Below are 27,138 nucleotides of genomic sequence, written 5' to 3' on the forward strand. Positions count from 1 at the left end.
ATGAAAAGGAACATGAGTATTAGTATATTAGCATTAATAGAATAGGTGCAAGCTATAGTTTATATCGTACACGCAGAAATTAAACATCGATTGAAACAGAGTCAAAAATTCATCTCCATCTAAGGACCGGCGTAGAGTATTTATTGCAAGATGGGCTAAACCCGAGAGTATGGAATCGTCACAAGTTAGAGAGCTCCAGATCAAGCCCTCATCGGCTCATTCAGGATTTCATAAATTTGGTGGAATCTGTCAAAGTCAAAATATTTAGGTTGTTGAAAACGTTCTTGTTACGTGACGGCCTATCTAGATATTGTTGAAGATAAGACGTGTGGTCACCCGATAATAAATATAGCTCTCCAATAGGAACATAAGTATTGGTAGCATTAAATTTTAGTTTCGCCTACAGTTTCACTGACTTCAAAATTTCAGTTACTTGAAAACGTAAATAAATCGACTATTTTCATAATAAAGCGAATCGAATGTTAATACTGTGTGCTTGTTTTTATTTGGGATTATTCTATGAAAACAACGGCAAGATAAGTCGACAAGGAAGCTTGTCAGAAGTCAAAGCACGATGCCAGGTTGATGGAGACGTGATCGATTTTCCTTGTGGGAGATTTGATAACTCTACAACACCGCCATGACCCACAGAAACATCTTCAGGTGAGTCACAAACCTATTGAAAATTGCCAGAGTTATTGATAAATTAGTAAACTTTGATTGAAATAAATTATGCTGCTGCTTTCTGGCTGTGGGTGGCAATTCTCGATCTAATTATTTAATTCAATAAGTATCTATCTTTTCACAAATAATTTTTGGTATTTCTTAGTTCTTCCATTGCATGAGAAATGGGCCACAAAACTTTGTGTGTAACAAAAGTGGGCGACGACAGAAAAAAGGACCGCTGCTCTACAAGCTGACACTGGAGTGGCCTCACAGTTTGAATACGACACATGGGTATATAAAGGCTTTTGTATCTTCAACGATTTTTAAGTTTAAACTAAAAATTATACCTTCGACTCGGGTAGTTTATAATTTAAATTCCAACTAAGAATTTGAAAATATGATTCCGTATCCAACTACTTTATCCTAGAAAAATCTTGAACAGCAGAACATTTTCTATAATCATATACAGCCACAAAAAGCATAAAGTATTGACCAATCTAATTCAACGCTAAGCGGAATAGAATATTGATTGAATAAAAAAAATTTAAATCATTTCAATTGGACAACATTTAATGTCTATCCCCATCGTCGACATTTATTATTATTCTCCTTTCCTGATTCAAGCACACAAGTATTTCAAAATTTTACCCTAGAAAATTCGGTACACCCGTAGTATGTGTACCAGGTTAGCGTGAGGGCATAATTTTATTTCAGTTTTCCTTATTTTAGTTCTATTATAAATTCGGGGACTGTCTGTGTTGACCAAAGTGAATATAGGTTCCAGTCCCTTTACACAACTTGATGTAAAGTAGGCGAAAATATTAGTTACCTCCATATTGGTACACACACTTCTGTAGCGTCGAAAATTCATGTCTCTGGGAAATAGTTTAAAAGCTAAAAATCATGTATAACATAACCATCTGCGTAAAAACAAAAGTCGCAAATCAGCAACAACTTGGAAATATTGAGTGAATTTTTATTACAAATAAAATAGAGATAATAAAATTAAGAAATTCAAAAATATCACAATATGAGAAATTTAGTACACTTTCCGCTTTCCAAAAAAAGCATTCCCAATTCTGTAGCATTTCCCAATACAAATGTATTTCCTTCTTTTGCACATGTGATTATAGGCACATACAATTTTCATCGATATTCATTCGGATCCTTCAGCTCTGCTTGGAACATTTCTTTTTACTACGTCATGTCTATTACGTCATGGAATTGTGACGTCATGATCAAAATATGCTAGTGAATTGATCAGAAAACCCATTGAAAGCTAAGTAGAACATTCCTAATATGCTTTTTAACGAATTAGGTTCCTGTATTAGGTTCCTGGTCGTGCAAGCATTGCAAGTCCTCGGACAATTTTTTCGAGTTGATATCCTGTGACAACGATTTTTATTGCAGAATTTGCCAGGCTGGTCTCGGCATTTTGACCCTGAAAATATTATAAAACAAGGTCAACTGTTGCTGCCAAAAATTGACACTTTTTGACAGAATATCAACCATTCAACAATGAAAAAAGTTGTTGTTATTATACATATGGTTGGAGAATTTTTTACTTCACTTTGCGATGCATCTTTATATAGTATATACTAATCGTCTTTTGACTCTGTCTGTAGCAAAATGTACCTCGGAATTTCATACTTTTAGGAATGAAAACAAAAACATATATAAATATTAGGTTTAATCAAGGATAATTTAATTGTATAGTGGTTCGGTTCGAGTCTCCCCCTAACGTAAAAAGCTTTGGATAGGTAGAAACTCGTGATGAGGTTTGGTTTTAGGAACTTGGAATTTGAAACGTGCGACGGCCGACGACCCCAACTCCATTTCATTATTATGGAGAAGTAAGAAGTTTCAATGTAAAAAACACCAATGATCGCGGCAAATTATTTTCCCAGAGATGACGATGTAAGCTAAATGATTTAGGATCCAAACCAATGGTCACGACTCACGGACCTCATTCAAGTTCCACTGTTATTATTGCTGTACTGAAAAAATCCCCACATTTTTTGATAAATAGTATCATCAGTGGTTAATTGTCTAGAGCAGGGCTACTCAACTGGCGGACCGCGCAAAATCCGGACCTTTCGAGTAGTTGATTCGGACCGCACATTATTCTTTATTTTGGATCATTTGCCTCACTTTTGAAGTTTTCTAAAAATGACTTTTATAGCTTATATATGAAAAGAACTATAACACCATAATAAACAATCATTCGCCGGTCGAGAAGGTGTGCGTTTAAGGGTTGCCAAAATATAATTTCTGGAAACATCGGACCCAAATAATTTTGCAGTTTTGTATGCAGAACTTCGGTAAAAATATTTGAGTAGCCCTGGTCTAGAGTGGTGGTTCCCAACCTTTTATGACCTGTGACCTTTATCCGGAGGATTTAATCATGCAAGTGATATTTATAGTGTTATTTTGATTGGTAGATTCCAAATCCCATTATGTTCAAATAATTCATGCTCAACAAAGTGTGATAAAACCTCATCAAGCAAGGAAGCTAGGAAGAACTGGGAGTTTTCTTGTATATAGAGAAGTAAAATTAGTTTTGCTCCTAGCATTGTGGCCCTCCCCAAATGCCCTGTGGTCCCTCGGTGGGCCATGGAGTCCCGGTCAGGAACCACTGGTCTATCTAGAGTCTTGTTCAGAGTAAAATTGTGAGAAGGACTCATAAAAATTTCTCACCTGAGTTGCAGAAGCCGCATGTTCTTCTGCATTCATTTTCCATTTTCTGTCTTCGTTTCCAAGAACCATCACAGTCGCCTCGATTCGCCCTTGCATTGCACCTTGGTCCGATGTCAACGCATCCTCTGTTCCTCCTTCTACCTGGTTTCAGAGTCTTTTTTGTTGTTGGTTTCGTGGTTGGTGTTGTTTTAGACGGTTCTATATTTAAAATAAAAAACAGTTGAATTTAACAGTGAAATTTGGTGGTTTACGGTTGGCATACCTTAACCTTTGCAATGGCAAGAAACCGGATAATTTGGGCATAATTTGGATAATGGGCAAGAGATAGATAGCATTCGCAACTATGTTTTTAAGGCGCGCCACGAAGCAAACAGATTGTTTAATTCTGAAGTCCACTCTGGCAAAATAGTCGAGATTTTTTGTATTTTACACTATTCGTTATAGAAATACTTTCACAACCGATGATTACCCTTTAATCCATAAAATAGGGGCTACGTAATGGCAATAGCATGCGAGAATATTGCTAAGCTCTTCTCCCCCGACGGATCATTCAGATAACGGTACTGGAAATTATTTTACATAAAAGATGTCGCGATTTACTATGCCATTTAGTGTTTAGACGTACGATCCTATAGTTTGAACGTTTATGATTTTCATAAAGATATATTCAGCATACCAAGACAACCCGATTAAGTTATCTTCGTATAAATAAAAGGTCGGCTGTTTTTCGATCATAATTTCAAAACAGATTCGCTCTCCAGGGATGCAGGTTTGTACCCTCTATAGTAGTCTAAAGGCATTCAAGCTATTATTCTCTCTCCTTCTCTCTGATTAAAGAAATATTTGAATTCTCTAGAATTTACATAGAATAGGATTTACATATTTATCCCGGGGGAGAGGAAAGGCGATAAAATAGCTTAACCATATAGCGAACCACGGCCTCTCGTCCGGTTACCCCTTAATGTCGGGTATGGAATTAGTTAGCAAGGTATTAGTTTTCGAAAGCTCGGACTAGATGGTGGAGGAAGCCGTAACCGACCAGCAATTACGTGAATCACCCTACGGCGGCGAGGAGTCCAGCAAATCCTGTCGCACGTAATTAACCCCCCATGCAGGGTAATTAGAGGTGCGGTGGCGAGCGTATTCCTAACGCTTAGAACGATGCGCCATAGCGCGTCATTTTCATCAAATACGTATATAATGAAAGTACGATTACCTTTTTTACAAAATCCACAAGTTGCTTGACATTCTTTCTGCATCACTATCTTTTTCGCACCAGGTCCAACACACTCGGCGTTCGCTTTTCGATAAGCACATCTTGATCCTGTGTCTTTGCAAGTTGTTTCTGTAGTTTCTAATTACAAAATCTAATTTAAACTCAAAGTTGTGGTATTTTCCTTACTCCGATAAAGATAGGGGGGTCATAATGGTCAGATTCATTAACGCATGGCCCAAATTAAATATCAAAAGCAAAGGGTGGCAGCAGAGCCATCAGTTAGTATATATGTGATAATTCTGAGCAGTCATGCATGAATGATTTTTACTTCTGGCGAAAACGAAATTGTACTACTTTGGGCGCTCCCGTAGTTTGTAAACCAAGATGGCGGATACCTGAACATAGTATGTGTAATAGGTTATGCTTAGGCCATAGTTTTATTCAAATTTTCTCATTTTAGGTTTATCACAAGTACGGAGACTAGCCAAGTGACTCCCGTAGTATTCGCACCTCAAATTATGGCCTAGCCCTAACCTGGTACACATACTACGTTCCGGTGCCCGCCATCTCATACTACGGAAGTACCTTAATTTGGCGTGATCCAAAAACATAAATAGTGGCGGAAAAAATTCTGCTAGTGTTTGAGAAGACAGGCCACATTGAAAGGCCAGACTTGTTGGTGGACGTTGGTCCTGAACGTGTTGTCGTGGGATGTTCAACATTTCGGGTTCGAACCTCCACTTCATTACGTCACACAGAATGTACTGAATTAACCAAGCTTGTACGAACCAGAAATACACCGATCGCCTCGGTGGAAACGAAGCGTTCTTAAATTTTGTTTTGTAGCATAAAAATTTACATTGTCCTATTTTTTTCCAGTAATGATTCTTCATTACTCTTGGTAATGACATGCTTCACATGCTACTCCTACCGCTTCCAGGTTGAATAACATAGGCAATGCTATAAATATAAAGTCGTGTGTCGTGAGATATATGCGTTTGTTATGTACACAAAGCCCAAAAGCGTGATAACCTGTCCGGAGCTTAAATAGGGGGTAGCGTTTTATAAAAATATCTAACACGAGAATATCGGTCAGAGACCGAAGACTTATCGATTGAAAGTTAGGGGATCCCCCAAAACAGCGCTCTTACTCCATAGTGACACCTTGTGTCCCATCACTAATTAATTAATAACTCGCAATTATACGACATAATTCATCCAAAATCAATAGGCTTCTGGTCCGACATATGATGAATGCACATGCAAAATGTGGAGCAGATTCGATCTTGCTTTCGTGAGATATCGCGTGCATCTAACAGACAGACAGACAAATACCTATCAACATACTTACCGATTAAAATATTAAATATAAGTAATAAGACATTGTTACCTTTTTTACAAATCCCGCATGTAGCTTTGCAGTCTAATCCCATCAATACTTTCTTAGGAAGAGGACCTTCGCATTCGCCTTTCGTTTTTCGTTCTACACAATTCGTGGCAACATCTTTGCATGTCTCTGCTGTAAAAATACAACAAGAAGATCGTTTATACAGACTATGAGAAGTGATTCGAACCCGCTCCTGGAATGTCGTAGTGATCAGCGGTAACCACCGTTCTTGTTACTTATCGATTATAATCGGTAAGGTATTTGTCTGTCTGTCTGTGTGTATGTCTGTTAAATGCACGCGATATCTCACGAAAGCGAGATTGAATCTGCTCCAGATTTTGCATGTGCATTCGTCATATCTCGGATCAGATTTTGGGCGAATTATGTCGTATAATTAGCGAGTTATCAATTAATTAGTGATGGGACACAAGGTGTTTTGGGGGATCCCCTAACTTTCGATCGATAAGTCTTCGGTCTCTGACCGATATTCTCGTTTTAGACGTTAGACGACCGCAGCAATGGGTAATGTGCACTACCACTAACGACAGGCGTAATATTTGGCATTTCAAATGTTATGTATTAAATTGGTGTGTATTGGTAAGTATGTATGTTTATTTGCCTTAAAAAAATTGAACAGTATCCGCATAATAATTGAACAGTATTGACTGGAATAGATGTTTAAGACCTTACTGGCCCAAGACACAGGTGTGCGACATGTGCCATTCACAAGTATATTCATGTGAAGCATTTCGTGTTAATATAGTTCGCTTAGTGATATTCATTAGGCGTAAGTGCATATTAGGAAGTTTAAAATGTTCTTATAATGTTATCTTATGTTACGTTTTAGCTACAAATCTGCATGTTTTTTTGAAATGAGAGAACCTGTTGTTAGTATCTTGACACTCTCCAATTGTTAACGTGTGCTTTGGTAAGAAAGCGAATTTGCGCATTTGAGTGATTCGATGATATTCACCATCTATGTCTACCCTAACTCAAAATGGTGGGGCCAAGGGATAAGTGTAGCAAACAGGGATAAGTGGAATAAGAGAAGTGTGTTTAAAAGGACACGTGTGTGACACGGCATTTGTGAGACACCGCCAGCGAATGCGCATCCAAGTAGTGTTGACTTAGCCCAGATGTTTCAATAAAGATCAGCCCTGAAGATTGAGTAGTGCCTTTATCTTGATTGAGTGCAGATACCAAAATATAATCAATGTCCACATTCACCTTTTTTACAAATTCCACAAGTAGCTTTGCAGTCTATTCCCATCAATACTTTCTTAGGGAGAGGACCTTCGCATTCGCCTTTCGTTTTCCGTTCTGCACAATTCGTGGCATCGTCTTTGCATGTCTCTACTGTTAAAAAAAACGATAAAAAACGTTGCAAACTGAATAAATACAGTATTTTGGTCATACAAGATAGAAGTGTAATAATTTGAATTAAAAATTTACACTGTTTGTGCTTCAATCCTCACAAAACACCAAATAATACATACTTCCCAATCTTGGGCCATCAAAGACTGTACCACTTTTTCTATATCTCAAAGTTTATTATCTTGTTCAGCACTGGTACCCTCGCCTTTTGGACGCTCAGGAAGTATTCGTACCAAGATGACGCATAATCTGAACAAACCTAACCTGGTACACATACTATGTTCAGGTTGTGCGCCATCTTGGTACGAATACTTCGGGAGCACCGTCTTTTGCACCACTGACTACTCTGTGTGAGTGGTGCACTTTCAAATCAAAGAGGAGGTGACTATGATTGAAAGCCTATCTGAACTACTCAACGCAGGATGGTTCGGGTAAGCGCTGGTCGGTTGCGGTTAGCTAATAATAAAGTCTTGTCACTTTTCGTCTCTCACAAAATAATAAATACAAATGGAATCCTATTTAATCTAAGGTCTGTTTATGTAATCAAGTTTTGTCGGAGCGTCAGACTTTTGAAAGACAGCAACGATGAAGTTACAATTAACACAGAGCCTCCGTTAATTTTAAAGCCTTAAAAATGTGCGAAATAAAATGATCGATGTGCTTTCTAACCTTTTTTACAAATTCCACAAGTAGCTTTGCAGTCTATTCCCATCAATACTTTCGTAGGAAGAGGACCTTCGCATTCGCCTTTCGTTTTCCGTTCTGCGCAGTTAGTGGCATCATCTTTGCATGTCTCAACTAGAAAAAAATGATAGATACAATTAGAAAAAAGTCATTACCAACTAAATATGTTCAACGAGTCACTGTGCCGCGCTATGAGCGTGACAGATTGGGAAAAACGCGCTAGATGCCCATAACTACGACTTCACCTGAGGACTTGAAAATAATAAATCATAAACATTCAGCGCACCGCTTATAAGATTTTTATCCTGGGGGAAGTCGATAAGACGGCATAATCACATGGCGAGCCAAGGCTTCTCATTTGATTAGCCGTCCATGGTTCCGGGTACGAAAACAGGTAACCAAATACCTAAATAAAATTCTAAATCAAGAGTGAAACTTCAATAGACAATACAGGAGAGTTGCAGGCAAATTAGCTTGATACCCTCGACTACATAGTTCATATCTCGTGTAATTTTAGGTAACGCTTACGACCTGCAGGTTCTAGAAAATATCGCCGCAGCAAATTTCACTGCATAGGAAAAATCGCCGCAAGAGCATTTTGCCATAAAACAAGTATTTGTGATAAAAACAGTTAGGTTTTTGAACTACCTTTTTATTTTGAAAAGATTCGTTATTTAAGAGCATGCCCTAACCTTATAAATCTAACTGTTTTTATCACAAATACTTGATTTACAGCAGAATGCTCTTGCGGCGATTTTTCATGCGGCTGATTTTCCTATGCGGCGAAATTTCCTGCGGCGAATTTTCCTGACACGCGACCTGTATACCCATATAAATTTTCGGTTGCAAAAAAGTTTGTATCGTGATCATATTTGTGCTTAGAACGCTTATTCGCGTATTTTGCTCTTTCATTTATTTTTTTATTCAATTCTATAAAACAGGGCTACTCAACTATTTTTACCAAAGGTCCGCATACAAAACTTCAAAAATATTTGGGTCCGGACTTTCCATAATTATATTTCAGCATCCTTAAACACGCAATTCCTTGGCCGACTAATGATTATTAGCTAATCAAAATTGTTTGTTATGGCGTTATAGTTATTTTCATATATATTTTTAAATCCATAAAAGTGATTTTATAAAGGAAACTTCAAATGTGGGGCTAATGATCTAAAACAGGGGTTCTCAACCTGGGGTTCGCGAACCTCCAGGAGTTCACGAGAAGACTCCCAGGGGTACTTGGATGACAGTCGAGTTTTTGTATGTTGCTGTTTTGTTAATATCCTTTGTTACTACCAGAGGAAAATGCGTGCCCATTGAAACTAAACGCCAATTGAAACGTAGATTTTCCCTGATCCTGCGTTGTTGTGTTTGTGACGCAACAATGTAAAATTCAAGGCTTTGCGTACAAACTGTAAGAACTCTAAAGACAGTGTGCTGCGAGCATTGGAGAAGTGATTATGCTTATTGAAACTTGGGAGAGATTTTAAGAGTTCATTAGTTAGACAGACGATAAGGGCAATAATATCAACAAGACGATTTAATTTAGTTAGATATGGTCAATGAATTGGTGTTGCAATAAATTGTTAGTCAATATATCACAATTTTGTTCGGTGTCTGATTACCGGGGGTTCGCATTGATTGTTTCGTGACTCGAGGGGTACTTAACAGAAAAAAGGTTGAGAACCCCTGATCTAAAATAAAAAATTATGCGCGGTCCGAATCGAATACCGGAAAGGTCCGGATTCGGACCGCGGTCCGCCAGTTGAGTAGCCCTGCTATAAGACATACAAAGCACTTTGCAAAATAGCATCTCGTGCTGAACTTTAGAAAATACATCATTCAAATGTGATGGGAAAAAACACTTCAAACTATTCTACTTTAGTAAAATTGCACACACTAAACCACGTTATTTTATTTTCAGTTCACAGTAATTAGCGCATCATGTTAAGTCTAACGGTAATTATTTACAGATATTGAGTACAGCTGAAATTGTATTTGTTACAGTTTTCAAACGAAATACAATAGAAATACCACATGTAATGCTAAAAATGGAGATCGATATAAATCCTAACCTTTCTTGCAAATTCCACATGTGGCTTTGCAGTCTATCCCCATCAGAACTTTCTTAGGAAGAGGTCCTTCGCATTCGCCTTTTGTTTTCCGTTCTTCGCAATTCGTGGCATCGTCTTTACATGTTTCTACTACAAAAGCATAAACGGGCGTGTTTCAAAACATTATCATGTTTTACCAGGGGCATATCCAAGGGGTGGTCTTGTGGTCGAAACCCCCTCCTCCTTTGTTAAAAAAGCAATAGGTGAAATAACTAGCTGGAAACAAACAAAGTTGAAGCCTCGATGAAAAAATTGTAAAAAATAGATCATAAACATTTCGCACAAAGAATAGGATTTTCGTACGTCTTCCCACCAGGAAAGAAGAGTTGATGAGATAACGCAATTATATGGCAAACCACAGATTCTCGTTTGATTACCAGTCCATGCCGAATATGGGAATAGTTAGCCATACCCGAACAACTAAACCAGTGGTTCCCAAACTGCGGCCTGCGGGCCAAATACGTCTCGCGTAACAATTCAATATGGCCCGCCGAACTTGAGTGTAATATAACAACACTATATGTTTTTACTTTTTTGCGTTCTAAATATCGCCAATTGTTACGTTATTATCACAGTTTGAGCACGTGCATATTCGTAAAATCAAATTATACCATTATTTTAACTATACGCATCGGTACCGATATCGGGCTCTTTCCGGCGCTAACCTATCACGGTCCGCGAATATCCTTCTGCTTCTAATTTTGATCCCCGTTTAAATCAACTTTGGAATCAACTGAACTAAACTAACATAACTTGAATAAGGTTTTAAATTAAAAGAGAAGCTTCATTATACCATACACAACAAGAATTGTGAAACGTGTCCATAAATTTCCAAAAATTTGTTAAAATTGCGAAGGAAATTTATCAATACCATACATTGTTTCGGCCCTCACAGATGTTGTAAATGAAGTAAAAATGCTTGAACAATTATTGATTTAAAAAAAAAACTGGTTAAGATATACCGGGAACTGACTTCATAACAAAATTAAAATTGTAAAGGAATTTTATGGACTGTATATCTCAGACTGGTCAAACTGAAATTATAAGCTAGATATAAGGTCCAACCTTTTTTACAAATTCCACACGTAGCTTTGCAGTCTATTCCCATTAAAACTTTCTTAGGAAGAGGACCTTCGCATTCGCCTTTCGTTTTCCGTTCTGCGCAATTCTTCGCATCGTCCTCGCAACTCTGCGGAAGATCTTTCGTCTTCGGACCCGATGTTCCATTACCGGAACTCGTTGAATTTGTCGCAGCTGTAAGTATATATCAACGAAATTTGCACAATCTTACTTCGAATTAGAATAGAATAAGTATGTTTTCAGTGAGCATACATTAGAAAAATCATATTTTGTGAAATAAACAAATTCTTTTTAAATAGTTTCGATTTTTTTCAAATATTAAATCGTAACTGAATGCAAATTCTTTTTTTTTTTTATACACAATTATAACAAGAAGGCAAGGTGTGAATGGCATTTCAATAAAATCATTTAACCACGAATAGAAGGGTGTTGTCAAAAACTGAATATAACTGAATACAACTGAATACAACTGAACACAACTGAAAACAACTGAATACAACTGAATACAAAAACTGAACACAACTGAATACTACCGCACACAACTGAATACACGGCTCGTGGCACGTGACATAAGTTTTAAAATGAATACAACTGAATATAACTGAACACAGCTGAATACAACTGAAAACAACTGAACAAAACTGAATACGACTGAACAGAACTGAAAACAACTGAATACACGCAACGAATACAACTGAATATAACTGAACACCACTGAATACAACTGGAGAAAATGGCACGGGACGCATAAGATTCGTGACGTCATCACTGATTACGTCATAATAGATAATGCGAATTTTAGAGATAGCCCCTCAAGCAATACATCAAACGTTTCAGAAGGATGAGGCGGTTTCATTACGGTTATTTGTGGCGTGATTGGTGACGTCATTGCTGATTACGTCACAATCGATAATGCGAATTTTGGAGATAGAACATCGAGCAATATAGCAAACGTTTCAGAAAGATGAGGCGGTTTCAATACGGTTATTTTTGGCGTGATTGGTGACGTCATTGCTGATTGCGTCACAATCTAAGATTTGAATATTCGAAATATACTGGCGTGCAGTATAATGCACCTTTGAGACAAACGAGATGGTTTGAATGTGGCGACTTTCGACTAAATTTATGACGTCATTAGTGGTTACGTCATAATATCAAATGCAAAATTTCAACATATAATCACGACTAGTATATCAAACGTTTCTGAAAATGAGACCATATTATTACGGTCATTCGGCGTGTTTAGATACGTCACCGCTGATGACGTCAAAATATTTCGACGTGATTTGTGGCGTCATCACTAATTACTTTATTGACGCTCGTGCAAATTTTTGAGATTGAGGTAACACGAAATCACTGACAATGTTACATGATGCATACTCAGTTTTGTCTACGAAGCAAAATATACGCGTGGCTTGTTTAGGAGGTAATCAAAATTTGCCTAGAGTGAAGAACAGTGGTTGAATGAGCGCCGATGCTTGTACATATGATATCATTTTATTTTGATACAAATGTATAGGAATCGTGTGGCCTCTCGTTTGGTTGGTAGCCAATATTGGGTATGGTGAGCTAGCTAGATATTTCAGGTGCATGAATTTGACTTAATGATGGAGGAAGCCGTAACCGATCAGCAGTTACGTGAACCACATTGCGACGGCGATAAGGCCAGCAAATCTGGATCCAATGAACTGAACCGCCTGCCTTCTTTTTATGGGATGAAGGTGCTTTAGTCTTCCTATTGTCTTGCATCCTGTGCCGGTATCTGCGGTACTTGGTGCAGTAAACCCAAACCAAGAACAAACTGAAAGGCGAGCATGATTATCTTAACAACAGCAAAGAAAAGTATGTAACATCACGTTTTGTTTTATTCGTGCAAAGAAATGACATGTTCATTAAAGCATACACATCAGCCTAACCAACGTGAAAACAATGAACTGTTAAAACACCAACACACAAACGAACTGTAATAAAAGATAAAAACACGAAGCCAGTGACTATTTTGTCCGATAGCTCATCAAAAACACTGGATGAATAAGCTATGTGTAGTGAATATTAGTCTGTGTCATAATAGGAGCCACGTTACATCTCTCCATCTACTTTTTTGCTGCTCTTTCGGCCCTAGTTCCCTTCTTTTGTCCCGGCTTTCTGGCAATGTGCGATTTTCTTGGACAAAGAAATGCTGGGTTCGACACTTCTTCCATTTCGTTTTCAAGGGGAATATGGGAACGGTCTTTTTCAAAAATTAATTTTTGAAATATTTTCTCTTTTTGGCCCTCTCCCATCTCTCGCCATACTGCATTGCTGTAGGAATACTTTTTGAACCTTGAACTTAGGGAATAATTGCCCCTGCCGTGAATGGCTCTCCGCATGTCTGTGTACTGCAAAATAGCATGGTCTTTAAATTTTTTGATTAGTTGAGGCAGCTTTTGTGGCTTCCAATCAATGTCAACTTTTATGAGGTTGTTCATCGACTCAGAATTGTTGTTGGTCCACAGCGCTTTTTGCATTAGCCCATTCCTCGGTTTGAAAACGTACTCTGCAAGCAGAGGCATAATCTGTGCAGTTATATACCTCTTGATATCTTCGGGGAACTTTGAAATAAGCCTTTTGCATTCGACAGATTTGGTTTCAAATTCCTCATTTGAAACTGCTCTGGCAATTCCATCATCCCCGAAAAGAGAGGATAACAGCATTTTTTTCGACTCTTCGGAAATCGACCCCTTTGTCCGCAACAAACGCTGCACATTTTGGATCAAGTGTCGTGTGCATAGAAACCGCTGAACTCCCGGAAAACACTTGTCAAGAGCTTTTGTTAAAGCAAACTCGTTGTCACTTCCAATCCTAATTTCCGAAGTGAAAGCAGTGGTTGATATCCTGGAGCTCAAGTGAGAGAAAAAGTGACAATATGTCGTGAATTTTCCATCCCAGTGGAGGTAAATTGGGCCCAAAAATATAGGATTTTCACCAGTGCTATTTCTTACAACTTTCGACTGCTTGTACACTATTATAGTGGCATAACAGGCACCAAGGTTAAACGTGCGATCAACACCCAAAATTGTTTTGTCACTTGTTGTTGAAGCTATTCGCTTGAGATCAGCGAGCTGATTGTTGGTATACAAAATCACACAGGGTGGGGAACCTTTGATTACCGCTGCCTCTCGCACGAAGTCATCTGTCTGTACCATGCTTAGCACATCAAGAACCCCATCAGCGAAAGTGCGTGAACCCTCTGTACCCCAACTGTCTTTTTTGGCATGCATTTTCCTATATCTCACTTGTCGATAGTCCCTCGGGGCATGAATCGAATCTTCGCCAATCATTTTCTTATAGATTTCCCTTGTGGACATCCTCGACTGCACATGATCATCGATGTTTTTTACAACTCCAGGAGGTGTTCTTACATACTCACGCTTGTTTCGTTTTGTATTTCCATGGGGAGGCATGGGCTGTTTCGGAAAAGCTCCCAGGTATTCAACGACAGCTTTCCCTTCACCGATGCAGGAACCATCGTAACCACGAAACCAGGACACCCGTTTTCGATAGTTCGTGTTAGCCTTTAGTTTGCTGTAAACTCTATGAAGAATTAGGATATCTTGGGTGTCGGGCATTGGCCGTACATGCTCTTTCATGAATTTTCCCCCGGACTTTTTCTCTTTGTAGAAGCCATCTTTATCTTTTCTGACGAATTTCAGGTTGCCATTTTCTTCAATGAGGAAATATGCTCTGGTAGACCCTGCTTTTACACCACACCACGCGCCACAATCATCTGGAACAAAATTCCTCTTGTTATTTTTTCCCAACTGTACCACGAATCCAATGTTGCTTTTCGGACCAGTGGGGATTTCTTTTTCAGCAATAACCTCTGCCAGCATAGTTGTGTAAAGTTCATTGGGTGCAAGAAATCTGCCACTCAATTGTATTTCACGCTCATCATTTGATGATTCGAAAGCAGTAGATGGACTTGATGTGGTAATTGGTGTGGTAGCCCTCATCTTTTTTGGCTCGAACGCATCAGCAGAGTCATCGCTGTCGTCACTGATATCCCAACCAAATTCAAAATTAATCTGGTCAAAACCGATGCTAGTATCAGAACTGGTTTCATCAAAATTGAGTTTTCCAAATTTGAATGGGGTAACGCCTGGAGAGTCAGGAATAGTATTCAAAGCCTCCTTTACTGGGGTAGAATGGAGAGCACCAGGATTAAATTCAGTTTCTTCAACAAGTGGTACAAAGTGATTTGGAATCCAGTCAGAAGTCATCGTCAGTTCTGTTGTTGTCCACATAATCCACAGATCTACGCCAACTATTTCTCTAGGCTTGATGCAATTGCTGAGAAACTTTGGATATAAGTCCCTTGTCCCATTAACAGGGGGGTACAGCATGTTCACTTGTCTTTTAATGATGTTAGAGAGTGCCATTATTGTCCAAGCTGAAGAAAAAGCACCAATACGAGTACAGTCGACACAGGCTTCGCGGTAGTCCGGGGACACATGACAAACAACTCTCCCCATATCAGACTGAATGTATTCGTCTTCATTATTGACCATTTCGATGCAAGTTCTTGTCCGAAGCTCATTAGCCATATCTTCAGAATCATTCAGAAGCAACGACACTGCGTTGAAAAGACAATTACCATCTGCTGTAGTCTTAAGTGGGCGTTTGCCTTTCTCCAGTCCATGCTTTCGCAATATGTCCAGTGAGTGACGATCAGTGGATGTATGGTACTTGGTGATATCTTTTTCATGACTTATGAAATATGGCATGATATGCTTTTCCCTGATTGTACATGCACAAAAAATGCCCCAATTCTTCTTGGCACTCTAGAAATAGAAATGGAGATTAGTTGTGAATCACCAATCACAAAATTTATGGAAAATGATGTTTAATTCCGCTATCAAGCATCCCTAATGGCGTTTCCACCATCACAATACTTTAAAATTCACATTGACCCCATTGAGCGGGAACCATCCGGGGTTTGTCAAACCGATTGGAACAGACACAAAATCCCATTTTCACCTTCGGGAAAAGTCGTCATATGGTTATGGAGAATGAAATTCCGTAAAATCTTTCCCATCAATACTGTGCTTAATCTATACATAATCGAATGGACTGTGTTCACCCGTTTTACTAACAATATATCCATCAGACAAGCAATTTTCATTCCCAAATTTGTAATAAATTCCGTCATGTGGAAATTTATTATTTCATAGTTATTTTTCATCGTGTTGACATAAACAGCGTTAACGTCTCGTGGCAATCCGTATTTACTAACTGCACTCAATATAATAATAATTTATAGCCTCAGTAACTCTTGGCAATTTAGCGATCGTCCGTAACTTTGCTCAGAGATCAGCGCCTACATTTTGAGCGAGTGCGCGTGACTTTACTTTTAATAAATTTCTTTATAAAAACACTAGACGGATGATGCACAATCTGTAATTAGGTCTATATGAAAGGAAGAGCGGTGAATTACTTACTCTGCGTAAGCGATGGAGTGCAGTCAAGAAGTCGAATGAACCATCGTCTTCCGAAGAGCACTTTCTGCATATATACGATGCTTGCGAGAGGTTCCCAAGTTCCATGATAGATTCTTCTTTCAATTTCTCGCAGGTGCCGTGGAACCAGTTTCCACATATTTCGCATAAAATGCTGTGGCTTCCTTCGGCACAATTCTTAAAGCATATGCCGCATGGTGATTCACTGGATTGATCCATCTCCTTCAGTTCTTAGTGACAACTTGAATGGACTTTCTCAGTAAAAATAGTCTAGCTAAATCAATTGCATAAGTTACCTAATACATCCAAGGGAAAGAAAGGTTCGATGAAATCTTCGCTTGGTACGAAGCAGATTTAACAGAATTGTACAGGCTAACACGTAACAGAGAGGCAGCAGGGCTGAGTGCTGTATACATAAGGCTTTGGTCGCAATCATATAACGGTTGGTATTCATCCGAGGGCAAGCGATACAGATTTGTAGTCCTGTCGTAAGATACCTTGGTTACTACTCGCATAAACCACTTACGAAATTATTGCTTATGATCTCATCGGAGAACTAAGACCAACGAGCATCCAAATAACCTAACACCTTGCGCGGGCGAAGTGTCAGAAGTCTTGTTTGAGGTTTGAAACGACATCTGGTGACCTGTGACCCCGGAGACAAGTTTTCAGCGTCAAATGCGACACTAAACTAATTTTCGCAATTTGATCATGTGGTAATATTATTAAAACAAGCGAAAATATTCAATCCAGGTGTCAGTGATTCATCGCCAAGTGCTTTAGTTAGAATACAAAACACATCCTTCTTCAGCACTTCCGTAAGCAATCCCGTACTTAACAAGGAATAATGGGTGGTTTGCAGCTAGGCGGTAGGCTACAGCGTGCTCAGCGTTAGGAATACACTCGACATCGCACCTTCGATCCCTCTGCGTGGGTTTGCAGGTCCGTATCACATTCGGAGGTTAATTTTATGCGAGAGGGTTGCTGTACTCCTCGACACTATTCACGTTACCGCTGGTCGGTTACGGATTTCTTCACCATCAAGTCCATACCTCTAAAAACAAATACCGTATATGCTCGTTTAACCGCCCGGTCTTGATTAAGCGCCCGTTTGAATAGCCGCCCGGTGTGAAAGCTGATTTTTCAGTGGTAGAGAACAATAGGAAATAAGAAGCGTATTATGAGGAATTACTCTTAAGACGTGAATAATTTGCGTTTGACATGGAAAAAGGATTAATGTCGTCAAATATTTGTCTTCAAAGATACCGGTATCGTAATTTTTGTGTATAATTTCACTTTAAAAATAACAAGCGCTCCTGCTTGAATAAGCGCCGGTTTGAATAAGGGCCAGGTTAGTGAGTTTGTTTAAAAAAAATAAGCGCCCGGGCTATTAAACGAGCAAATACGGTAACTGGCTAACTAACCCACACCTGACATGGATGGTAACCGGACGAGAGGTCGTGGTTAGCCCTAGGATCAAGCCGTCTTTTGTACTTTACTCTCCCCGGGGATAAATATGTAAACCTGTCAAACAACTGAAAACGAACTGTCTTTACTAGTGTGCACACGAATATTCAGATCTGCAAATGGACTGCAAGCAATCTATCGTGAACATCCGATGCCACAATAAGCCGCATTATAATACAATAGTATGTTAAATAGTAGGCCTAAGCAGGGGTCGGCAACCTTTTATCGCTCGCGGGCCAAAATTAAAGCTTGCAAGTCATTAGCGGGCCGCACATATTTTAAAAAAAAGTTAAAAACCGAATGGATGGCCAATGAATCACCTTTTTCACACAGATCCGACGTTAAATTTCAAACAGCGCGCGAAGACTGATCATTTGAATATTTTCTGCGCCATTAAACCATTTGGACTCGGCATCAACTACGTTTTGTTGCCATTTGTCTAATTATAATAAAATTATAGGCTCATTAAACGAGATTTATATACTTGTTAGATTATAATATAATTTAGTCTAAATCAGTGAAGCGTCGCGGGCCGGATTATATTGCTCGGCGGGCCGGATACGTCCCGCGGGCCGTAGGTTGCCTACCCCTGGCCTAAGCTATAGACAGGATCGAATCTAGACGATGAGAAATAAACAGGCTACGACATTTGTGGCCCCTCTTCAACAATGAGATCTTCATAGAATATATTATGACGCGATGAATTGATTTTGAAAATTGCTTGAAAATGAATTATAGTTCAAAAATTAAATGTTGAGACGAACACGCGGCGGTGAGGGGCGGATCTGGTCGGAGAACACCGTCATAACGAAATCGCCTCTAGTTTTCGGAATCATAAGAACTATACCTGTCCCTGTGCTATTTCGAAAATTCGCATTGGCGATAACGATGTGATATGTGATGATATCATCAATCACGACAAAAGTTACCGCACTCAAATCATCTCGTTTTTATTAAGGGTGCATTATACTGCACGTCACTATATTTCGAATATGCACATTTGTAATTGTGACGCAATTTGTAATGACGTCACCAATTATGACACGAATAACCGTAATGAAACCACCTAATCTTTCTGAAACGTTTGACGCGTTGCTCGAGGGGCTATCTCCAAAATTCGCAATATCAATTATGACGTAATCAGCAATGACGTCACCAATCACGCCAAGAATAACCGTAATGAAACCGCCTCATCTTTCTGAAACGTTTGATGTATTGCTCGAGAGGCTATCTCCAAAATTCGCATCATCGATTATGACGTAATCAGTGATGACGTCACGAATCTTATGCCTCCCGCGCCATTGTCGAGTTGTATTCAGTGGTGTTCAGTTATATTCAGTTGTATTCGTTGCGTGTATTCAGTTGTTTTCAGTTCTGTTCAGTCGTATTCAGTTTTGTTCAGTTGTTTTCAGTTGTATTCAGCTGTGTTCAGTTATATTCAGTTGTATTCATTTTCAAACTTATGTCACGTGCCACGAGCCGTGTATTCAGTTGTGTGCGGTAGTATTCAGTTGTGTTCAGTTTTTGTATTCAGTTGTATTCAGTTGTTTTCAGTTGTGTTCAGTTGTATTCAGTTGTATTCAGTTATATTCAGTTTTTGACAACACCCCGAATAGAATAGAAAATTGTAAAAGTAGTGGAAATTACCAGGACAATTATACAATTTGTTGATGAGATCCACGTCTCCTCCAGTGAAATAATCTTTCTAAAAATAAGTAAAAAAGTACAGAAATTATAAAATTGATTGGACTAGCACTGTGATTCTATGGACCGCGGGCCACTAGTACTCCCGAAGTATGTGAACCAAGATGGCGGACACCGGAACGTAGTATGTGTACCAGGTTAGAGTTAGGCTACAATTTCAGGTTAAAACGGGAGTCACTTGGCCAGTCTCCGAACTCGTAATAGAACTAAAATAAGGAAATTTGGAATAAAAATACGACCTAACCTGGTACACGTACTACGTTCCGGTGCCCGCCATCTTGGTACACATACTTCGGGAGTACCGGCCCACTAGGGTTTGCAAACTGCTTAACGGTTATTTTGTACACGTGGATCATTTTATTAAATAGCTGTTGTTAAGGTGGATATTGTTGTTGTTAGAAAAAAAGTCCCCTATTCCGCTAATAGAACAATCAATTGCAAATCCCTAGTATTTATAGAACAGCTAGGTCGAGAAGTCGATAAAACACTATTATGTTTTAGATACAAAGTGGACTCATGTATCGTTTTGTTATTATGTTGTTCTTCTTGGTGCTCTGCTCTGCAGGATCAATTATCCACCTACCCAACCATTAGTCAAACGACTTGAATAGGTCAGACGGAGCTATTGCGTCTCAGAATAACGTCCGTAATGGTTTTTGGTAAATTACAATCATAACTCACATTGTATTTGTCATACAAGTTCCCATTTGCTTGTATAATAGTCAACCATCTGTTTTGGTCTTTACTGAACGCAAACTGATCGAAATGCATCAAAGATTGGTAGTCATATATAGAATTTATGTTGTCGATATTGTCTGTTGTCTGCTTTTGGAAACTTCCGTCGAATCCTACGAAATGGATTAAAAAAGTGGAAATTAAAGTGAAATTCGAATTCGGTGAGTTGAAAAATACGAAGCTTTTGCGTATCATGGGAGACGGTTGCGCGTTCGGTCATATCTTTAGTACTCGAAAGCTAGAAAGACAAAACTTTTCGGAGTTTTTGAAAGGGCACGAATGGCACTATCATCGCTATCGCGCCAATATTTTTTTGAACCGTTTTGTTCATAATCGTATTTGTACGATAAAAGAGATGTCAAGGAGACAGTTTTTTTGTAACGACACAATGTTTACATACAAGCTTGCTCTTATAAGCCCTGGAGCCCTCAATAAAAAACGCTAATTTTTGTCAGGGGTACCAGCTGGAATAGAAATAATTTGAACACCGAAATTCATTACAAATTTCACTGATAAATAACAAGAGAGCTATGCTCAAATATATGGACACGTAGCGCCACCCAGTGGCAATAATTTTGATGACGTCATAGCGAAAAAAAAGTAATAGCCTTCTGGAGAAAAATTTTATCTTTAACCACTGAAAATAACAAAGCAGGTCCAGTATTCGAAGGTCCAGTATTCGAAGAGAAAAGCCATTTTTCAAAAATGGAGACGGAGACAAATAACAATAACAATAACAACAAAATTTTGAAACGATCGTTATGGCCTCTAAACGTGTCCAACAAGTCAATGAAAATGTTAACTCACCAGATTTGATGTTCTGTCTCAGTATGTAGATATATTTATCTCTGTCTTGTCTCGACTGTTTGTGCCAGAACCCAAGCGCATGCATGATTTGATGCATCACTGTGCCGACGTACTCGCAACCTGACGAAATTGAGATCTGAATGATAGAAATATTATATTAAAAGAACGTTTCGAAGAGAGAGATAAAAATTCTGACACTAGCTGTACAAAAACCAATCCAATCATAAATCTCGACTCCACTTTGAATTCGTACATTCAAAAAAAAAAAACGTTCGCTCTGATTCGCATAGAATAGGACATAGGACTTGTTCTCGAAAGTGCTACAGTAGCCGAAGAACGATATAGATTAAGCTTCTGAAATTGGCTGTAAGTATTTCGATCTTTTTACAAAGACCCCGCCATCGCTCAAAATAAGAAAACTATTAATTATCGTGTTAGAATTAGGAATGCATTTTGGGCTGTAAATTCAAATTTTAAATCAATCCTAACATATTCATTCCAGAGGAAAGGAAAGATGGCCGCATAACTATGCCTATGCACCTCACGTCAGTACGAATGTACACGCCGAGACTTCACAATGATTTAGTGACTAATATAAACCAAAAATTTCGCCGCTGCGTACTTTTAGCGCACATTCGACGGCGCTCCAGAAGTGTATGTACCAATATGGAGGTAACTAATTTTGTTCGCCTACTTTACATCAAGTTGTGTAAATAGACTGAAACCTATGGGCAGGGGTATATTCACTTGGCTAACACAGACAGTCCCCAAACTTGAAATAGAACTAAAATAAGAAAAATCGGAACACAATTATGGCCTAACCCTAACCTTGTACATTCGACTACATCATTTATAATACCTCCTGACTTCCTCCGTTTCTTCCCACATAAGACCAGCAGCCTCTAGCATCCGTGAAATTGAGAAAATCTTTTTCAAAAGTTCTTGAGATCAATCGAACGCACGTGTGAGTGTTGAACGCTTCTATCGCTCGCAATATCGCACGGAAAGCTGCTCCGCCTGTAGATATTTGGTAATGTGAATGATAAAAATTAGAAAAAGGTTTTGAAAATAAGGGATCGGGAAATTTTTGTTAAAGTTACCATTTTGCCTCGGATCTCAATTAATATGCCTAATGTATAGTGTATTCTACTTTGGGTTCTTTATAAACAAGCACCAAGTTCATTACAACACTACTTTATTGTAAGAGTCAAGCACTTCAAAATTAAAACACCACAGCAATAGCAAACTAAGCAGCAAGTCACACAAACATGTGTACAGATAGAACACAAATGATTACAGTCTCGGATATATAAGGTCAAAAAGTACGCGTCAATTCCGTCACCTAGCGGTATTACATCATATTATGTATACATATATACAACAATGTATAACACCACAAGTATGCCGTTCCTTCCGTATAACCGTTCGTTTGCTATTTTATACATATCCCAAACATGTACGATTCTCTAATTACCCTCGACTTATGTGCTGAAAATTAGTAGGATCGGCAAATGGCTATAAGGTGTGCGAGAATTTTTTTGTTACAGCTTGTTAATTTTAGGGGGGCAGGATTTGACAAATTCCAAAAAGATGGGTTAAAAAGTTTGAGAATCACTGATCTGGAAAAAATCATCACACTTACTTAATGAGTAGTCGAACACGTAAGGCACAAGAAAATATTTTCCGCTCTTTGTTGTGTTCCATTTCTGAAGTTGGAAAGCCTTGTCCACCAGAGTATGATTCTTTGCTCCACGGGCGACATTTAATCGGTCTAAGATGTTGATTAAAATCTTCGGAGTTAATTTGATATCGCCTTCGAATTTATCTGATAATGAAAAGCGGTTCGAGATGAAGATTTATATTCTGAGAAATAAGAAAGGATAGACGTCGTTGGCTAGAGACAGTTATGTTGAAAAATGTCTCCTTTCACCCTGATATGCGATTTTTTATATTTCCTTTAATTTGTGTTGGTATAGTTCGTATTTCTAGTATGATGAAGAAATAAATTACTAAATACTGACTGGAATCATTTTTTTGTTGTTGTTTTGGTTTCCTAAAGTATTGTCCCGCGCAACCGATTAAAAGCGAATACCAATGAATCATTCCTAATCTGAGAAATGATAAAGGGTAGTTATTTGCTGACCTGTGTTTAAAACAATGTTCATTAGTATTTTTGTTTCGAATTGCTCAATGCAACGTCCATGAAGCGGCACTTATGTATTTATTAGTGCTTCGCAGTAATTACAGATTGACCCACCCAGGTCAATAATGTCAGGTGAAGGGCTAATAAATTCGATTATGTAAAATTACAATTTAAAACATTGTCAAATAATTGCCGTATGTGCGTGTGAGTGTTTAAATTTTGGCCTTTTTTCCGTTTGTTACCCCCCCTATAAATGCTGTAAATTTCCAGGATTAGATTGGGGGGGGGGGGGGCGGTCAGCGGGAAATATTCGAATAATACACTAATACAACTATGAAAGATAATATATATGATAGTTTTGAGTTAATAAAGCGATTTTCTTGGAACAGTTGCCTCATTCGCCAATGTTCGTCATTTGAATTGTCATAATCCTCACTCATTAAGGCTCGTTTCTTTTGCGATTTCTCATAAATATATCTATTAGAAATCTAAACGTCACATAAAAGCCTATTAATCTTTGTATAGCATTCTTTAGGCTACAAACTTAATGTTTTTCTTGTGCAATCTTTATCATAAAACCGTTGAAAATTCTTCGAGAAATTTAAAGTTACTTCAGTATGAACTGATGTGCGTTTTGATTCAGTACTCAATGCAACTTTAGTTCTTAACACCTCAGCTGTTTTACCAAATCGGGGAGTCGATAAAGCGGTCAATTGGCTGGTGCATATTGTGAGTTACTTTTTTTTTATATTTTGTTAGGGTCGATATCCAATTTGGTGGCTTTTAATTTAATTTTAATTTAATAACCAACGTTCCACAAAATCTTCTGACCTTCGAAATCATATCAGCTTTAAATATAAGTAGCCACTAGCTTCGTTCGAAAACACTTCATAAGAAAATAAACAACCAATACAACATTACATAAACATAAATAGTAAAAATTCGCAACTCCTAAGAAGCAAACGAACATTTAGTTGTGTATGTTTTACTATATGGATGATAGCAACTACTTGTTCTACTTGAATATGCAATTTATGAACAGCATCCACACTGCATATAACATTGAATAGTCACAATGTTTTTACTCACCCAATTTGAACACGCAGTTACAAGTCGGGCATCCAAACCGATCAAGTTGGTACGAAACACATGCAGGGACACATTTATCAACATCAGTTCCATTGCAACGAAGATTTCCAACGATATCTGAAGACGCTGAGATCAGAGCTAGAGTACCTGGAGGTGGAGAATTTTGTGTTTAATAATCTTGCGAAAAAAATTGGGAAAATCCAACTCTTTATATTATCGAAACTCAAAATTATTATGCTCTCGATTACTGGTTTTTTATTCAAAATATTCAACTACCTACCTTTCAAAACTACTGTTAGCAAATTTTAGCCTATAGTCTATCTGAAGTATTTGCGGTCAAATTTCGAATTAGTGCAATCAAACTCAATAAACTCCTCGGAAGACGAAATGACCAATGAACTATTTGATTTTTGCCTAAATTTTGGAAACACGGTTAAAAACTTACAAATAGCTAGCAAAAGCATGGAAAACGAGCCAATACCTTAAAACATTTATTCATTAATATTGACGAAATATAACAGGGATGATTCTGAATTCAACCCCAAAAAGTAGTGACTCGACTTGACTCGGTTTTTATGGTAATTCCACAGGTTCGGATGTGCTGTGATTTGACTTGACAGATAAGATTTCGGGTTTCTAACACTCACAAGCACGTAATATTAAGTGTACTCTCGAAGTATGTGATCCAAGATTGCGGACACCGGAACGTAGTATGTGTACCAGGTTAGGGTAAGGCCACAAATTCAGGTACAAATACTACGGGAGTCACTTGGCTAGTCCCCGAACTCGTAATATAACTGAAATAAGAAAAATCGGAATAAAATTATGGCCTAACCCTAACCTGGTACACATACTACGTTCCGGTGTCCGCCATCTTGTTTCACGTACTTCGGGAGTACCTTATTGAGTATATCAAATTCTGATTTACATTCATTATTATTTTTAAAAATAAATAATCATTTAAAATCACTCACCTGTAGTTAAAAATACAGCAAATATAATGACAATTGAAAGCACTCTCGTAATTCCAGACATTCTGTTTGATTTGTTGTCGTTGGTAGCGCTACTTTGTGACTTTTTGATTGATATATCCGGATCGTAAAAACACAAACGTCCACAAATCATAAGGCTTCTTTAGAGTAGTACTTAACAACCCTCTATCGTTGCATTGTAAATCTCTTACTGCTGTAAATACGCTTTTTGGACTTTGGACTCAAAATGGCGGACACTCACTGAAACCTAAATTTCGAGCAGTATTTTCTGCAATATCAACGAAAGCGAAATTTCAAACAGTACTACGTTCCACCAAGCATAAAAATTTTTTTTTAATAAATAAATCTGATTTATAGTTGTCCAAATTTTTTCGTTTTTTCTTTTCTGAATCGAAAAAATGAAAAAAAGTGAAATCTTTCCCAGCAATTAAATTTTATCTGTAGGCCTGCAGATTAACTTAAAGATTATCCCTATCCTTTGGGATATTGTGACGTAATAAAAACACTAAACAAAATAATCCTCTCTCGCAACATTTATAAAACCTTATGAAAACAACATCATCCGTGGTATTATATTCATATCTAAATATTATCTAAAATAAATCGGCTCGTCTCTATAAAACTCTTACGTCTATTAGATTTAAAGACTCAATAGAAATACACGCACGAGCCGTATAGTCGAGGCCATTTGCTTAATTATACTTTTATTGTCCAGACTAGTGATTACTGAACTCGTAATTTTAGAGTATCGTTAAATAAATCCATGCGAAAATTCCCCCCGATATCGGAATGTGTATAATTGACCAGATCCATTTAAAATCACTTAAGATTTGTTCCGGAATGAATTACAGGGAAATACGAATAGTATACACAGTTGGTGAATTCAAATTGCAAAAGTTATTACAAAGGCTACTTAACCCTGAATAGGTCACATACCGGTACTAACACAGCACTCGATACAACCCATCTCTTCCGCCCGATGCTGGATTTGTATAATTTACTAGAGACATTTGAAATCATTTGAGATTGGTTTTGGAATAAATGAATATGTCGCCATTGTCATTAATTATGACGCAACATTTTCACCGAATCTGGAAAAAGCCTGTTGAAGAGCAATTCTTCACATGACATATTTTGCACTTGATCGGCAATACACGTCTATTGTAGATGGCTTAAACACGAAACCTGCTGTCTATCTGAATGATAGCTCAATAGTCCCACACCAGGGGTCGGCAAACTTTTGTCGCTCGCGGCCACAATTATAGGTTGCAAGTCTTCGCGGACCGCACATATTATAGAAAGTTAAACGGCCGAACGGATGGCCGATAAATCACAATTTTTTTCACACAGATCAGAAGTTGACATTTTAAATTTTGAGCGCGCAATAACTGCGACTGCGTTTTGTAGTAATTTGTCTAATTATAATTAAATAATTGGCACATTAAACGAGTAATTGTGAATTAAATTCCAGCCCGCGGGACGTAAGTT

General features: G+C 38.1%; 2 protein-coding genes across 4 annotated transcripts; both read right to left on the reverse strand.

Annotated features, from left to right (window-relative positions):
- Positions 1-1,630: 1,630 nt before the first annotated feature.
- LOC120344405 (uncharacterized) lies at positions 1,631-26,019 on the reverse strand. Of its 3 annotated transcripts, none has more exons than XM_039413617.2 (15): positions 25,633-26,019; positions 24,659-24,805; positions 23,069-23,251; positions 22,286-22,443; positions 21,427-21,562; positions 20,566-20,732; positions 19,828-19,885; positions 11,204-11,392; positions 10,100-10,225; positions 8,010-8,138; positions 7,194-7,322; positions 5,970-6,098; positions 4,580-4,717; positions 3,364-3,561; positions 1,631-2,107 (listed from the first exon to the last, which is right to left on the reverse strand). In XM_039413617.2, the coding sequence occupies exons 1-15, from the start codon at positions 25,781-25,783 to the stop codon at positions 1,905-1,907; spliced, it is 2,241 nt and encodes a 746-aa protein (XP_039269551.2). In that variant the 5' UTR covers positions 25,784-26,019; the 3' UTR covers positions 1,631-1,904. The 3 variants fall into 3 exon arrangements, with proteins under 3 accessions (XP_039269551.2, XP_039269550.2, XP_039269557.2); XM_039413616.2 differs by having other exon boundaries at positions 10,100-10,228; positions 25,633-26,018; XM_039413623.2 differs by lacking the exons at positions 7,194-7,322; positions 8,010-8,138; positions 10,100-10,225 and having other exon boundaries at positions 25,633-26,017.
- Positions 11,408-19,784, reverse strand: LOC144422931 (uncharacterized). Its single transcript, XM_078112966.1, has 2 exons — positions 16,696-19,784; positions 11,408-16,038 (listed from the first exon to the last, which is right to left on the reverse strand). The coding sequence occupies exons 1-2, from the start codon at positions 16,930-16,932 to the stop codon at positions 13,312-13,314; spliced, it is 2,964 nt and encodes a 987-aa protein (XP_077969092.1). The 5' UTR covers positions 16,933-19,784; the 3' UTR covers positions 11,408-13,311.
- Positions 26,020-27,138: the final 1,119 nt, after the last annotated feature.

This window comes from Styela clava, chromosome 5 (genome assembly GCF_964204865.1).
Source record: "Styela clava chromosome 5, kaStyClav1.hap1.2, whole genome shotgun sequence".
NCBI lineage: Eukaryota > Metazoa > Chordata > Ascidiacea > Stolidobranchia > Styelidae > Styela > Styela clava.